General features: G+C 42.2%; 1 protein-coding gene across 2 annotated transcripts; it reads right to left on the reverse strand.

Annotated features, from left to right (window-relative positions):
• Positions 1-15,070, reverse strand: 1700013H16Rik (RIKEN cDNA 1700013H16 gene). 2 transcript variants are annotated; one of them, NM_001200013.1, is made up of 9 exons: positions 14,862-14,931; positions 8,610-8,956; positions 8,123-8,186; positions 7,114-7,148; positions 4,923-5,040; positions 4,042-4,141; positions 2,753-2,851; positions 452-556; positions 1-286 (listed from the first exon to the last, which is right to left on the reverse strand). In NM_001200013.1, exons 2-9 carry the CDS (start codon positions 8,941-8,943, stop codon positions 266-268), a joined length of 876 nt encoding a protein of 291 aa, NP_001186942.1. In that variant the 5' UTR covers positions 8,944-8,956; positions 14,862-14,931; the 3' UTR covers positions 1-265. The 2 variants fall into 2 exon arrangements, with proteins under 2 accessions (NP_001186942.1, XP_006535424.1); XM_006535361.3 differs by lacking the exon at positions 8,610-8,956 and having other exon boundaries at positions 2-286; positions 14,862-15,070.
• Between the last annotated feature and the right edge of the window lie 153 nt (positions 15,071-15,223).

Below are 15,223 nucleotides of genomic sequence, written 5' to 3' on the forward strand. Positions count from 1 at the left end.
CCAAACTTCAATCATTTTTACTGATAACAACTCAACAGTGTCATACAAAAATTCACTCTATTATAACAAAAGAGGCAAATCCTTGACATACAGGAATAGTTGATACTAACATAACTGGATGTTATTCTAAATAAAGAACAAGGGAGACAAACTAATGACTAATGATCTCATCATTTATCCTAATACTTGTCTTCAAGCATGGATCCTCGCTGGCATTTGAACTGTATCACTTCAGTTAAAGTTCCTTCTTCAAATATTCTTCCCATCAAAAGAGCGTAGACTCCTCCTGTAATTCAGAAGAGAGGGAGAGGGGGAGGGGGAGAGGGAGGGGAGGGGAAGGGAGAGGGAGAGGAGAGAGAGAGAGAGCAAGGATATTTTATTTTAGTGGTACTTATCCACTATGAAGTGCTTTCATTAATTCATTTTTTTTTCAGTTTGAAATACAACTTACAGATTCTCTCAAAATTTTTTTCTGCAGATCATTAATTTCATCCTTAAGTTCATTTTGTGTTCTAGTAAGCAGATCATCATTCTTGCTCTCCAGGTCTTCCAATTTCTAAAATACGAAAGACTAGTTTATTCCTATGACATTATCTTTTCACCTCAAATTGTAAATTTTTCAAATAAAAATTCAAAAGTGAATTTTAAATATTGAAGTAATACACATTATTTCAAGTAAACAAAAAACAACTATCCAATACAAAAAGACCCAAATTCCTACTGTTGGGATGTAAAGTAACTCAGACATGAGCCAAATATAATTATAGAATATCCAATGGCACTCTCTGCTCAAGAAATGGTTTGAGGGAATATTAAGGTCAAGACAGGGAGAGGAGAGGGGAGGCTTGGGCACAGGATCCCAAAGTTCCCAAGCACAACTGGAAGGACCGAGAGCCTGAGAGCTAGCCTGTGCAATGCATACACTTTTTCTCAAAGAAAGGAAAATGAAAAAATAGAGCAACAAAGCAGGATCTTTTTGGCAAGCATCATAATTGTGAATAATTCTAGTGAATTTCTGAAACATCAGGCTACAATCTACTTAAGGTCAAAAGTCAGTGTGACCTAATGTGACATGAATTTACTAAAGGGAAAAATGAAATCCTTTTTCAAGTAATTAATAGCAAAATTTCTATTTCTGTTTCGTAATACAGTATCTCACTATATTAACCAAGCTACCTTCCAACTTTCCATCCATCCATCTCTCCAAGTTTCTTTGGCACTAATAATGTATGCATGTGATATCCACTTAAAAGGATACTTTAAATCTTTTCTAATCATTTTCCAGTGAGAAAAATCATCAACCAAGTGACAAATATCATGTTAAGTACTATGGAAAAATTAAAGATGATAATACATAATTGTTCCTGTTTTCCAGAGAAAATAAAAATTTAAATGGAAATAACACAAAAACTATATTGGGAATGACAGACAATGCAGCTTCCTATAAATATAAAGTACAAAGTGGAAAATGTTTCCAGTTTGTGTGACAAAAGAACCAATTTGAATTAATGAAAAGGAGTTTAAAATATTTAAGTGAGGGGAAGAGTTAGTATATCCAGACAGCAGATACAGAGAAAATGATTATGTAGAAAGGTGTGTGTGTTAATGCACAATTATGATAAATGTAACCTCAAAAGAGACTCATGTCATGGGGCATCTTCAGAACAGAAAATGAGAAGTTAGTAGATGTATAGGAAAATGGACATGTTTTAAAAATATAATATGACAAGGCTTTGAAGCATTGACTGAAGAATAAACAGTTTTCATAGTACAAGCAAAGGATCATATGAACATTAAATAGCATGAGCTATTTATGAAATAAGAGTTTAATAAATAATGAAGTACTATTGAGATAAAAAATGGTAGCATTCTAGTAGTTACTGAATGTGAAAACAGGCTATGGAAAAATTTAAAATTATATTAAAGTTCCTAACTAATAGTAATATCTGGTGATATTATCTAGAACATACTTCTATTGGTACCAATTAACAAATTGTTTTCAGGGAACAGTAGAGAAAACTAGCAAGAACTGTATTTGAAAACACACAAAATAACTTGTGTAGAAGTTAAAGTTCTTTAAAATACTTATTTTAAAGTTTTTGTTTATACCTCAATTTACCAGCATGTCCTTAATTCTCAAGCAACAACTTTTAACCTTTATTAAATTCTGAGCTAACATTATAAATTAACATATAAAGTTATTTTAGCCACTGCAATCAATCATTCTAAAATCTAACACACCAGAAGGTATTCCCTACTAAATTTCAAAAAAGGCTTTAACTGAATTTGGCTCCTTCCTGAGGCTGGAGAGATGACTAGGCAGTTAAGAGTACTAGCTGCTCTCTCAGAGGACCTGGGTTTCATTCCTAGTACCCACAAGGCAGCTTGCAACTTTAACTCCAGTTCCAGGGCATCTTTTGCCTTACATACTTAAGATTTATTTCAAGCCTTTCCTATTTAATATATACTGGGATACAAAGAGAAAGACCATAAAAATGATATGCAGTCTTTCTCTCTTTAGTTAAGTAAAAAACAATGACTAAACTTGAAATATGGCTATACTACATGTCAAATATGTATCTATAGGAAATTCACAACTTCTGTCTTTAATAACTGTCATGAAACCATTCAAATGCTACATATATCTAATTATCATGTCAATTAGAAACAATTCATTCAAAATGGAAATTATTATTGTATGGAAAAATGTGCAATTTATTTTAAGGAACATAACGTTATCATGCAAACATACCTGTAAGAATTGTTCATGTATTTCTTTAATTGTTCTAATTCTCTGGTTCTGAACAAATCTAGTTCGTTGAAAAATCTTCTCCTGTTGCTTAAAATCATTCTACAAATACAAAAGAAAAAAAAACTGTATTACGAATTTGGAAAGAGTTGCTTGTTGCTGTGGGTTGCATATGTGCAAGGCAAACGTAGTCCCTCAGAGGTGCAGCTTAAACCGTAATACTTTTTTTTATTAGATATTTTCTTTATTTACATTTCAAATGCTATCCCGAAAGTTCCCTAAGTTCCCTATAACCCCCCCCCACCCTGCGCCCCTACCCACCCACTCCCACTTCTTGGCCCTGGCAATCCCCTGTACTGGGGCACATAAAGTTTCCAAGACCAAGGGGCCTCTCTTCCCAATGATGGCCGACTAGGCCATCTTCTGCTATATATGCAGCTAGAGACACGAACTCTGGGGGTACTGGTTAGTTCATATTGTTGTTCCACCTATATATAGGGTTGCAGACCCCTTCAGCTCCTTGGGTGCTTTCTCTAGCTCCTTCATTGGGGGCCCTGTATTCCATCCTATAGATGACTGTGAGCATCCACTTCTGTATTTGCCAGGCACTGGCATAGCCTCACTCGAGATAGCTATATCAGGGTCCTTTCAGCAAAATCTTGCTGGCATATGCAATACTGTCTGGGTTTGGTGGCTGATTATGGGATGGATCCCCGGGTGGGGTAGTCTCTGGATGGTCTATCCTTTTGTCTTAGCTCCAAACTTTGTCTTTGTAACTCCTTCCATGAAACCCTAAAACTTTAAATTTAGAAAAACGATACTATTCTTTTGTTTGTTTGTTTGTTTGTTTTGTTTTTTTCCAGACAGGATTTCTCTGTATATCCCTGGCTGTCTTGGAACTCACTTTGTAGACCAGGCTGGCCTCGAACTCAGAAATTTCCCTGCCTCTGCCTCCTGAATGCTGGGATTAAAGGTGCGTGCCACCATGCCCGGCTAGAAAACAATACTATTCTAAACTCAGAAAATTACATTTTAAGATGACTGCCCTCTGTATTTTTCTTTAGCAAGCATTATGTCTAAATGAGGCTACTCTTTCACTCCTCACATTTTCCCCTTCCTCAGCACCCTAAAATAATCCCCCACACAGGTAGGAAATTGTCTTCAGGACATCACTCATTCTTGGACATTTCTGTTTCTAAAGAAGCCTGGATGTGTTTCATTCAACTCAAATAGCTTCACCATTCTTACTTAAGCTTTACTTATAATAGATTAATTGCAATGGCAATACCAACCACAAGTTTCTCATGTTGTTCTCGGAATTTCTTAAAATCCTCATTCCATTGCTCAAACAGATTTGCAAATGCCTGAGCAGACTCTTCATTAAGCTGTGCCCTGTAAAACATCATAATGTTTTACCTCATACTATTGTGAAATCAACATACAGTAATAGTGTAACCTCTTATACTATCATGAAATCATTAGAGACAAAATTGAATTGACACACTCTCAAAGTATAAAGAGGAAATAATAGTTATATATTTTGATGGAAAAGTCAGAAGTAAATTAAATTTTTATTGATTCCAGAAGTACCTTTTCCTAACGTAAATGTCCCTCTCATGCAGCAGCTTTTGAAAACTAGGGAACTTTTATGACACATATCAATTTTCAGAAAATAATATCTCTAAATAGTTTATTTTTCATTTTTTCTACTGAATGTAGATTCTCACAAAAATATCAAATGATTTACAAGTACAATCATTTCACTAATTTCCCCACTCCCCATTTTGGCACAACCACAATTTAGAATAAAACAAGATCTAAGTGTTTAATATGTTCAAATTGACCTTGCTCTACACTGTCAGCCATAGTGAACTAGCTAACAATTATTAGATTCTATTCATCTAAAATTTATCCAACTAATTTCAAGAGTGAATACCAAGGAGTAATAAACCTCAATTGTTACTTAAAGGAGAAAAATGTATTCTTCATTGGCTTCTATGAAGCAACTCTATAAAGGCAGTAAGTAAGTCACACAGGTACCTTCCTAGAGTAAACTCAAGTCAAACTTTTCCACTAAACTCTCAAATAAACAGATGATAGCATTTTTCTTGAGTGATTTATATCAGTATATATTAAAAATTGATATAAACATGGTTCTTAAAGAAAAACTTACATTGCATCTTCATGAGAGTTCCAAACTTCTTTCATTTTCTGCTCAACTCCCTCAAAAGACTGTCTGGCAGTTGTCTCCATTCTTTGTCTCTTAGCACTAAGAGCACGGTTAATGTCAACTATATTAAAAATTAATGTTGATTAGAATTCAATGTCAAAGAAAATTATTTTGTTCCTACATATTCAAATAATTACAAATTTGAATAATGTACACTCATCAATAGCAAAGACATTTAATACTAAATTTTAAAATGTTGTCAACGTGATTGCACACAATTTTCATTCTTTGAACATCTGGTATTTGGAATTTTCAGACCAGGTCTGTTCCATCAGCAACGTCTATGAAAACATTCCAAATTTAAAACTTTGAAATCTGAAACATTTCTGGTCCTAGTTAGTTTTTGCAACCACAGCACAATTAGGCTTTCCTAACTGATGATGTTTGGAGAGATGATAAAAATGAGCTAATAAACAAGAGGGGAAGGTGGACATTATCTATTAAAGAATTAAAAAAAATTATAAAACATTCTATACTGGAAGAACATACTTACCTGAGCTATTGTTTAAGAAAAAGAAATGATATAGGTTATTAAAAATAGAATCTAAAATAGGTTAAACCTAGCACCTGAAAGGCAGAGGCAGGTGGACCTCTGTCAGTTTCAGGCCAACCAGATCTACAGAGAATTGTAGGCCAGCCTGGTCTACAGAGTGAGTTCCAGGAGATCCAAAGCCACAGAAAAACCCTGTTACTAAAAACCAAAAAGAAAAGTTAATTCAATTATTAAAATTACTTGTAAAAGAGACTGTCAATGGGAAGGTGCAGCTGTCGTTCAGTTGGTAAGTGCTTGCCTATCGTATCTTCTTAGTATGCTTTGGTTGTCCTTTATACTTCATCATGCTTCTATACAGCAAGCAGTTCATACAAAAATTGAAATATCAAATATTCTGTGGTAGCCAGGAATGGTAGTATATACCACTAATTCAGTCTGTAGCCAACCTGTCCTACATACCAGGTTCCAGGCCACCCAGAGCTGCATAATCAAACTGTGACTCAATAAGGAAAAAAATATTGTTTTTACCAGTTACTTTTAGTAACCATAGCAAAGCTCTATTATTCTATCAATAATTTATCATTGTAGCAGCTAAATCAAAGTGTTTCCTGTTATACATAGATGAAAGATGATCTCAGCAGCTATAATACATAGACGAGACAACAGATTATAAAACATGTACTTCTTCCAAAAATGTTGATTATGTGAGTAATCCTTAAAATCTAATATTAACTACTTTTGTATGTGTGGGGAAGGGTTGGCTGCATTTAGGCCAGTGCACCATGAACCTGGCTCCCACTAAGGCAAAAAGAAGACACTGGATCCCTTTGAACTAAATTTACAGATGGCTGTGAGCCACAATGGGTATGCTGGGGATCAAATTGGATTCCTCTAGAAGATCAGTCAGTGTTCTTAAACCACTGAGCCATTTATCTGTCCTCTATTAACTTTTAAAAAGAGTACTATACCCTTGGTTGGGTTTGTCTGTCCCTATAATGCCAACATCTCTGAGGTTAAGTCAGATAATCTACAGTGCTAATGCCAGCCTCATACTAAGACATTCTCAAAACAAAGTAAACAACAGTGACTATTCTCTTCAAGAAAAGAAAGCTAGTATAACTGATCTTTAACATTGTTCTTAAAAACAGAAGGGTTTTGGCTCATATTTTAAATTTCTTACTGTCTATCAAAGTTTCATGTTACATAATTTATTAGAATGAAAATACTAACAAGGAGTTATTTTATAAGCTTAAATTTTATGCTACCTACTCTACAGAAAGGAATACAGTATAAATCCTAAGAAATAAATTGAATAAAAAAATAACATAGACAGTAAAAGAAGAAACTGATATACAGAAATAGTACATCACTACACCTGTTCAAAGAAGTATAAGGACTTTTCCTATTTTCTTCTGAAATTCCATTGAAGTCACATGTCTAAAAACATCATTTTTGCTTCTCTCACCATGGAAACATTTAAGGAAGAATATCTATGATGCTAAATCATAAATATTTATGAAAAATCTTATGAAAACAGGCATTGAACTGCAGACATATAGTACACTGGCTAACATATTTTATGATGATTGTTACGTAGTTTTAAACAATTTTATAAAAATATAAAGTTATCAAAAAACATACCTCCAATTCTTCCAAGCATAACCTCCACCTTTTCCCTATGAAGAAACCACATTTTTAAAAATTATTAAAGCTCTACATGGTCCATCCTTTCATCTCAGCTCCAAACTTTGTCTTTGTAACTCCTTCCATGGGTGTTTTGTTCCCAATTCTAAGGAAGGGCATAGTGTCCACACTTCAGTCTTCATTCTTCTTGAGTTTCATGTGTTTAGCAAATTGTATCTTATATCTTGGGTATCCTAGGTTTGGGGCTAATATCCACTTATCAGTGAGTACATATTGTGTGCCATATCCAGGGATCCACCCCATAATCAGCATCCAAACGCTGACACCATTGCATATACTAGCAAGATTTTATCGAAAGGACCCAGATGTAGCTGTCTCTTGTGAGACTATGCCGGGGCCTAGCAAACACAGAAGTGGATGCTCACAGTCAGCTAATGGATGGATCACAGGGCTCCCAATGGAAGAGCTAGAGAAAGCACCCAAGGAGCTAAAGAGATCTGCAACCCTATAGGTGGAACAACAATATGAACTAACCAGTACCCCGAAGCTCTTGACTCTAGCTGCATATGTATCAAAAGATGGCGTAGTCGGCCATCACTGGAAAGAGAGGCCCATTGGACACGCAAACTTTATATGCCTCAGTATAGGGGAACGCCAGGGCCAAAAAGGGGAAGTGGGTGGGTAGGGGAGTGGGGGTGGGTGAGTATGGGAGACTTTTGGTATAGCATTGGAAATGTAAATGAGCTAAATACCTAATAAAAAATGGAAAAAAAATTATTAAAGCTGTTACTGTAGTTCAGTAATAGAGCATTTCCCAAGCATGCATAAAACCCTCTGTTGGATATTAAACACTGTCTAATTAAGAATTCATAAGGTAGAATAAGGAGTTTTCCTATTTTCTTCTTGCGAGAAATAGCAAATATTTTATGTATGCTACTTATTACATAAACAAAGCAAACATTTCTTGAACTACATTATTCAACAAAGATAACTTTTAATATTTTACCCTGGATCTGTAAACAGTTCTACAGGACTTCTCTCCCGACATGAATCAGATGTTGAACGCAGTTCTGTTGACAAGGAAAAGAAAAAGAAAAACACTTTTGAAATTAAGTATGTTATTTTAAGAAACTGAAATTAAGCCATGTATGGTGATGCACACTTTTAATCCCAGCACTTGAAGGCGGAGACAGGCAGATCTCTGTAAATTTGAGGCCAGCCTAGCCTGCAAAGAGGTCCAAGACAGTCAGGACTGTAACGCAGAAAAACCCTGTCTTGAAAAAACTTAAAAAAATTTTTTTACATTCTTTCACAGACTTTTGGCAACTTAAGGTTTTGTATTAGATACATGAATACAAAATTTTCTTTGATGAAGTTAGATCACCATTCATGGCCATTTACAGAAACTAATTTCCAAGACTATCTTGGATAAAATTAAATAAAATGTACCCCCTGAGGCAGCTTGCCAGCACCCAACATTTGACACCTTGTACCTTCACTCCTCTGCAAAACCCTGGGATGCTGAAAGTCATCATCAAAGGAATAAACTGCTAAATGTTCTTCCTCTGTTGGGGTGCTTTCAAATCCTACAGGGTCCCCTGGGGTGCTTTCAAATCCTTCAGGGTCCCCCGGGGTGCTTTCAAATCCTTTAGGGTCCCCCGGGGTGCTTTCAAATCCTTCAGGATCCCCTGGGGTGCTTTCAAATCCTTCAGGGTCCCCTGGGGTGCTTTCAAGTCCTCCAGGGTCCCTTGTGGTGCTTTCAGGTTCTTCAGGGTCCTCTGGGGTGCTTTTAAATTCTTCAGGGTCCCTTCTTCCACGGGGAAACATAATTGTATGTTTTCTGTTTTAAAGCATAGTAAGAAAAACAAATAAGGAAAACAAATCTTTCAAGCCATTTGAATCCAAAGGCATTATTTAAATTTACTTAGAAAATTATTATATAAAACCAAGATGCTCTTATTTGAATAATGTTGGTTTCTTACTTTAGTGGATCTCAGGTAAACAATTTGTCACTTGTCAATGTAAAAAGAAGTTAAAACAAGGTGGTTTAACTTGGACCATGTTTGCACCCATTCACTCAGTGTTCTGAGTTTTATGTACCTTTTTTTGCTAATTCTTGATAAATTTGAGCAAATATGCAAGTTTGTATGTCATTTCAAAGATATATACTGCTGGAAAAAATAGAACACGAGAGTGCCAAAAATCTGCTCCTAACAAAATAAATACTAAAAGTGAACGTTGTATAACACTGGGAATGTAGCTTAACCATGAGGCTCATGCCAGGCCCATAAGAAGCCAGCACAGCCCTATCTCTAAAGTGGAGGAAAATCTTGGTAAATTAAGACGTCAAGGGCAGAAGCCTGCAACTTTAAGGCCTACCTAAGTCAGACCAGGTTGGGCTGCAATGTAAGATACTATCTTACAAAAGTAAAACAGAAAAAGCTCAATGTGGTGATCCGTGCCTCTAATCCCAGGAACTTTAAGGCCAGAGATTCACCAGTTTGAATCTATCTTGGCTGTACAGTAATAGCTGTTTCTTCCCTATTCTAGGCCATGCCTGCCCCACTCACTTCTGTCCTTTTCTAATTTCTTTGTGCTTTTTTTTTCTCCCTTCCCCATTTTGGACTCCACCTGTTCTGCAGTTCCTCAATAGCCCAAACTCTACCAGGGCCCCTAGAACCCCTGTTTCCTGGCCCTTTTGCCACCCCTAGTCCCCCAACTCTATTTAGCTTCAATAGTTCTGGGGCCCCACACTCCTGATTCACCCCTAGTTCCTTCCTGGCACTGTGCTCCTTCCTCCTTGACATTAGCTCCTATATGCTTTTATTCCTTCAAATCCACTTCAACGGCTAAGGATTCACACTCCCTATTCAATCTAGCCTGTTGTTGCTCTCTGGGTTCTTCTTACTCCATCTCTCTCCAGCTACTCTGTCCCTCCAATCTCTTCTCAACTTCCCTAACCCACTAGGTCTTCCTTCCCCTACCCTCTCCCCAGTTTCACTTCACCTCACACCCTTTCCATTCCTCCTCATTCCTTTCCCCTCCCCACTAATTTCTCCCTGGCTCCTCTTCTTAGTTTTCCCCTGTAGTTCCCTTAACAACTCTCAGTTCCTCCTTTCTCTATCTCATCCCCCCCAGGTTCTCTTCCCCACAAGCTCTTCCCAAACCCTTAGCTTCTCCTCACCCTAGTTCCTCCTTGTTTCTAGGTGCTCCTCCCCTAAACCTCCCCCAGCCCCTCCCCAACCCCCCAACCTCCTCCTCATCCGTATTCACTATCCAGGCCCTCACCCTGTCCCCCAGAAACCACTACCCAGCATCTTCTAATCCCTAAGACCTCCCTAGACCCCGACTATAAGCCCATCCCAACTCTATTTCCTCCTTGTTACCTTATTCCTTATTTCCTCCACACCTCCTCGGCATATTCTCACTTACAGCCCCTCCCCAGATCATCCTCACATCACAGCTCCACCTTGCTCCTAGCCTTCACCCAGCTCCCCCTTACTCTTAACTTCTCCCCATCTCCTTCTAACCTTCTAGCTCATCTTCACCAGTAGCTGCTCCCTTGCTTCTAGTCCCTCCCCAGGTATTCCTTGCCCCATGCCCTCCTAGCTTCTCCAACCTTCTAACCCATTCCCAGCTACTTACCACTAGATTCCCCACCTCCAAAATCTAGTTCCTCATTGTTTCTTACATCTGCCCAGCTCCTCACCCTAGCCCCCCTCTGAGCTCACCCACATCCCAACTCCTTACCAGCTTCAATTCATACCCAGCTCCTCCCCATTCTTAGCTCCAGTAGCTCTGGGTCTCTTGTCCCTCACACCTCCTCAGGTCTTCCTCATCTTTGTCCCTGCCCAGCTCCTCACCCTGTGTTCCTTCTTGCTTCTTACCTCTCCCCAACTCTTCTTAATCCAATATTTCTAGCCAGATCCTCCCAACTCTAATTGTTTCTTGTTTCTAGACCCTTCACAGCTCCAACTAGCCTCAGCTCCTCCAGCTACTTGACTCTCCTTTTTCTTCTAACTCTTCCCCAGTACTTCCCACATCTAGCAAACACCTACCCCTCTATAGTTATTCCTCGCCCTCTTTCAAAGACTCCTCTCCCTCCTAAAATCTTCATTACTCTTAATATCTTCTCACATTTACTCCTAGCCCCTCCAGAGCACCTGTTCATGTCTAGCTCCTTTCAAACTTCAACTCATTCACAGCCTGTCCTCTGTCTTCCCCTGATCCCCCACAACACCTCTGCATCCATTTCCTCCTTGCTCCTTACCCTTCCCCAAGTCATCCTTATTCCTAGCTCTTCTCTACCCTTTGGCTCTGCATCACCCCTAACCTTTCCTTTTCATAAGCCCCAGCTCCTATTCACTCCTTTCACCTACCATCTCCCAATACCTCCTCTCTCCCATCTCCTCTTCAGGCGTCTTCCTTCATCCCAATCCTTCCTCAGCTCCTGAGCCCCTAACTTTTCCCCACCTCCTCCATATCTCCTTCATGCCCTATTTTCTCCTTTCTCATCCCCTCTCAGGTTTTCCTCATCCCTAGCTTCTTCCCAGATCCTCGTCATATTCATCTCTTATCTCCTAGCCTTCCTCAACTTCTTTCTGCTCCAACTCCTCCTGCTAAGCTCCTCCCCAATTTCAACTTCCCCACAGCCCCTCCTCTTCCTAACTCCTCATCACCAGGTTTTTCCTCCTTGTTCCTCCCAATCCCTATTTCCCAAACCTCTACTCTCAACTCTGACACCTAGTCTTTCCCCAGCTTCTACTCTCCCCCATCATCTCCATCGTCTCCCTATCCAACTACTCTTTGCCCATTTTTTCCTTGCTCCTTACCCCTGGACAGGCCTTCCTTATCTGTAGACTCTCCCAAGTTCTTTCCATCCCCATCACTGCCTCAACTCTACAGCCTCCTCTTTAGCCCCTTCCCATCTTCTCACCCTTAGCTCCTCCCCAGTTTGGACATGCCACCCATTCTTTCCCTCCCCCAAACTTCCTCTCTCTGTATTTCTTCCTTGCTCCTTACCCTTCTCCAGCTCCTTCTCATCCCCAATCCTAACCACTCCCCTGCTCCTCCTCATCCTTACTCTAAAAGGGAAAGCCACCTAACTGGTCTCCAAGCCCCCCCCCCCCCCATCACTTCTCTAACTCATCTTCCTGGTAAGCTCCTCCCTAGCTTCAACTTGTCTATAGCCTCTCCTTTTTCTAACTCCACATCACAGTATTTCTTCTTAGTATCCGGATTTCTTCCTTGCTCCTAACCATTCTCCCTGCTCCTCTTCCTCCTTAGCACAAAAGGGAAACTAACTGGGAGAGATTAGAGATAAGCAAGACGTGGATAGATTTTAATCCTTACCACAAGATTCTCTTCACTCTTAGCCTCTGCCTTCACCCCCAACCCCAGCCCCATGCTTTAAGTTGCCACCCTTGTAATGACAGCAGAAACCTCCCAGGGCCTCCATACTGCTCTAGGTTGTCCTTCCTCCCACTTAGGCTTCAACCTGTTCAAGGCCCAGCAAGGTTCACCACAGGTACATGTTCCTGTCAACAACCCCAGCAAGTCTCACCACCGACCACCTCCATTTTCCTGTTGGTGACCTCAGCAAGGCTCACCATCTACCCTCTCCGACCTCAGTGAAGTTTACCGCTGCTTCCATTTTCCCCTCGGTGACCTCGGCAAGGCTCCCCACCGCTTCCCCTCGATGACCTCAGAAGGTCCACCACTGCCTCCATTTAATCCCCTCGGCAAGCTCTGCAAGGATCACCACCGCCTCTATTTTCCCCCCTCGAGGACCTCAGCAAGATTTACCACCGCCTCCATTTTCTTTTTTTTTTTTTTCTTTTTTTTTTTTTGTTGTTGTTGTTTTTTTTTTTTTTTTTTTTTTTTGTTTTTCGAGACAGGGTTTCTCTGTGTAGTCCTGGCTGTCCTGGAACTTGCTCTGTAGACCAGGCTGGCCTCGAACTCAGAAATCCGCCTGCCTCTGCCTCCCAAGTGCTGGGATTAAAGGCGTGCGCCACCACCATTTTCTTGTTAGCAACCTCGGCAAGGCTCACTACCTCCTTCATTTTCCCCTCGGTGACGTCCTCAGGGGTCACCATTTTCTGCTCTGCAACTTCAGCAGGGCTCACCACTGCTTCCATCTTCCCCTCTACAACCTCGCCTCCAGTTTCTGCTCACCTCCGCAAGGCTCAAAAGCACCTCCATGTTTCCCACTTGACAAACTCTGCAGGGCTCATCACCACCTCCATCTTCCCCTTCGCGACCTCAGCTACCACTATCGCCTCCATCTTCTCCCTCGAAACCTTAGCAGGGCTCACCACTGCCTCTACCTTCCCCTCGGCGACCACCACCGCCTCCATTTTCCCCTTGGGGACCTGGCAGGGACCGCCACCGCCTCCATTTTTCCCTCGGGGACCTCGGCAGGGCTAACCACCTCCTTTACCTTCTCCTCTGTGACCACCACCGCCTCCATTTTCCCCTCGGGGACCTCGGCAGGGATTGCCACCGCCTCCATTTTTCCCTCGGGGACCTCGGCAGGGCTCACCACTGCCTCTACCTTCCCCTCGGTGACCACCACCGCCTCCATTTTCCCCTCGGGGACCTCGGCAGGGCTAACCACCGCCTTTACCTTTTCCTCTGTGACCACCACCGCCTCCATTTTCCCCCTCGACAACCTCGGCAAGGCTCACCACCGCCTCCATCTTCCCCTCGGCGACCTCAGCAACCACTATCGCCTCCATTTTCCTCCTCGACAACCACTGCAGTGCTTATCACTGCCTCTACCTTCCCCTCGGTCACCAAAACCGCTCCATTTTCCCCTTGGGAACCTAGACAGGGATCGCCACCGCCTCCATTTTCCCCTCGGGGACCTTGGCAGGGCTCCTCACCGCTTCCATTTTCCCCCTCGACAACCTTGGCAGGGCTCCCCACCGCCTCCATCTTCCCTTCGGTGACCTCAGCGACCACTATCGCCTCCATCTTCCCCCTCGAAACCTCGGGAGGGCTCATCACTGCCTCTACCTTCCCCTCGGCGACCACCACTGCCTCCATTTTCCCCTTGGGGACCTCGGCAGGGCTCACCACCGCCTCCATCTTCCCCTCAGTGACCTCAGCGACCACTATCGCCTCCATCTTCCCCCTCGAAACCTCGACAGGGCTCACCACTGCCTCTACCTTCCCCTCGGCGACCACCACCGCCTCCATTTTCCCCTTGGGGACCTGGCAGGGATCGCCACCGCCTCCATTTTCCCCTCGGGGACCTTGGCAGGGCTCCTCACCGCTTCCATTTCCCCCCCTCGACAACCTTGGCAGGGCTCCCCACCGCCTCCATCTTCCCTTCGGTGACCTCAGCGACCACTATCACCTCCATCTTCCCCCTCGAAACCTCGGCAGGGCTCACCACTGCCTCTACCTTCCCCTCGGCGACCATTTTCCCCTTGGGGACCTCGGCAGGGTTCGCCACCGCCTCCATCTTCCCCTCGGGGACCTCCGCAGGGCTCGAGTAATGCCAAAAGGATTTGTCTCACCGATCAAATGGGGGCCTGGACCAGGCCTCCCGCAAGGGTGTACTTTCCTATCCTACTTCCTTCTCATCCATTCTCACACTCCTTCCTTCTCACCTTCCTTCTCCAAATCCTTCCTTTTCACTCTTTGCCCTCCTCTACACTCCGTCATCACATTCATCCCCTCTTCCCGCCTGAACTAACGGCCTTGGCTGAACCAGGTTTACTGTCTCTACAAATAATCACCTTCACACCCCTGGTCGGCTTCAGCGGCCTTCGAGGAGAGGCCAAGACCTCTGGCCCCACCAACGTTCCGCTTCACTACTGTGAGGAGAGGCTGAGGTAAGCGAATTTAAGCAGGAAAGTCTCAACCAGTAGCTTCGTGGATTGGATGAATGCCGCGCATGCGTGTGTGGGTTGCTAGGCTCTTTTGAGTGTAGCAGAAATCTGAGTGTGGGTGGGGCACCCCGTGGTGGGCTGCTCCTTGAGGGGCGGGGCTTAGATGTGGATGGTAGCGACACAGGCAAGGATCAGGGCTTTGTGGGCAAGAGGCAGGCCCCATCGACAAGGAGAGGGCTGTGCGAGAGAAGGCGCAAATCCAACAGGGT

The sequence above is a fragment of the Mus musculus genome, chromosome X, assembly GCF_000001635.26.
Source record: "Mus musculus strain C57BL/6J chromosome X, GRCm38.p6 C57BL/6J".
NCBI classification, from domain to species: Eukaryota; Metazoa; Chordata; class Mammalia; order Rodentia; family Muridae; genus Mus; species Mus musculus.

What these genes read in the sequence shown, in the direction of transcription:
- 1700013H16Rik (NM_001200013.1), bottom strand. Translation starts at nt 8,943, where the DNA reads ATGTTTCCCCGTGGAAGAAGGGACCCTGAAGAATTTAAAAGCACCCCA. An exon ending in GAACTGTTTACAGATCCAGG is followed by an intron (nt 7,149 to 8,122) that starts GTAAAATATTAA and finishes GTTTCTTCATAG; the next exon opens with GGAAAAGGTGGAGGTTATGC. An exon ending in AAAAAATTTTGAGAGAATCT is followed by an intron (nt 287 to 451) that starts GTAAGTTGTATT and finishes TCTGAATTACAG; the next exon opens with GAGGAGTCTACGCTCTTTTG.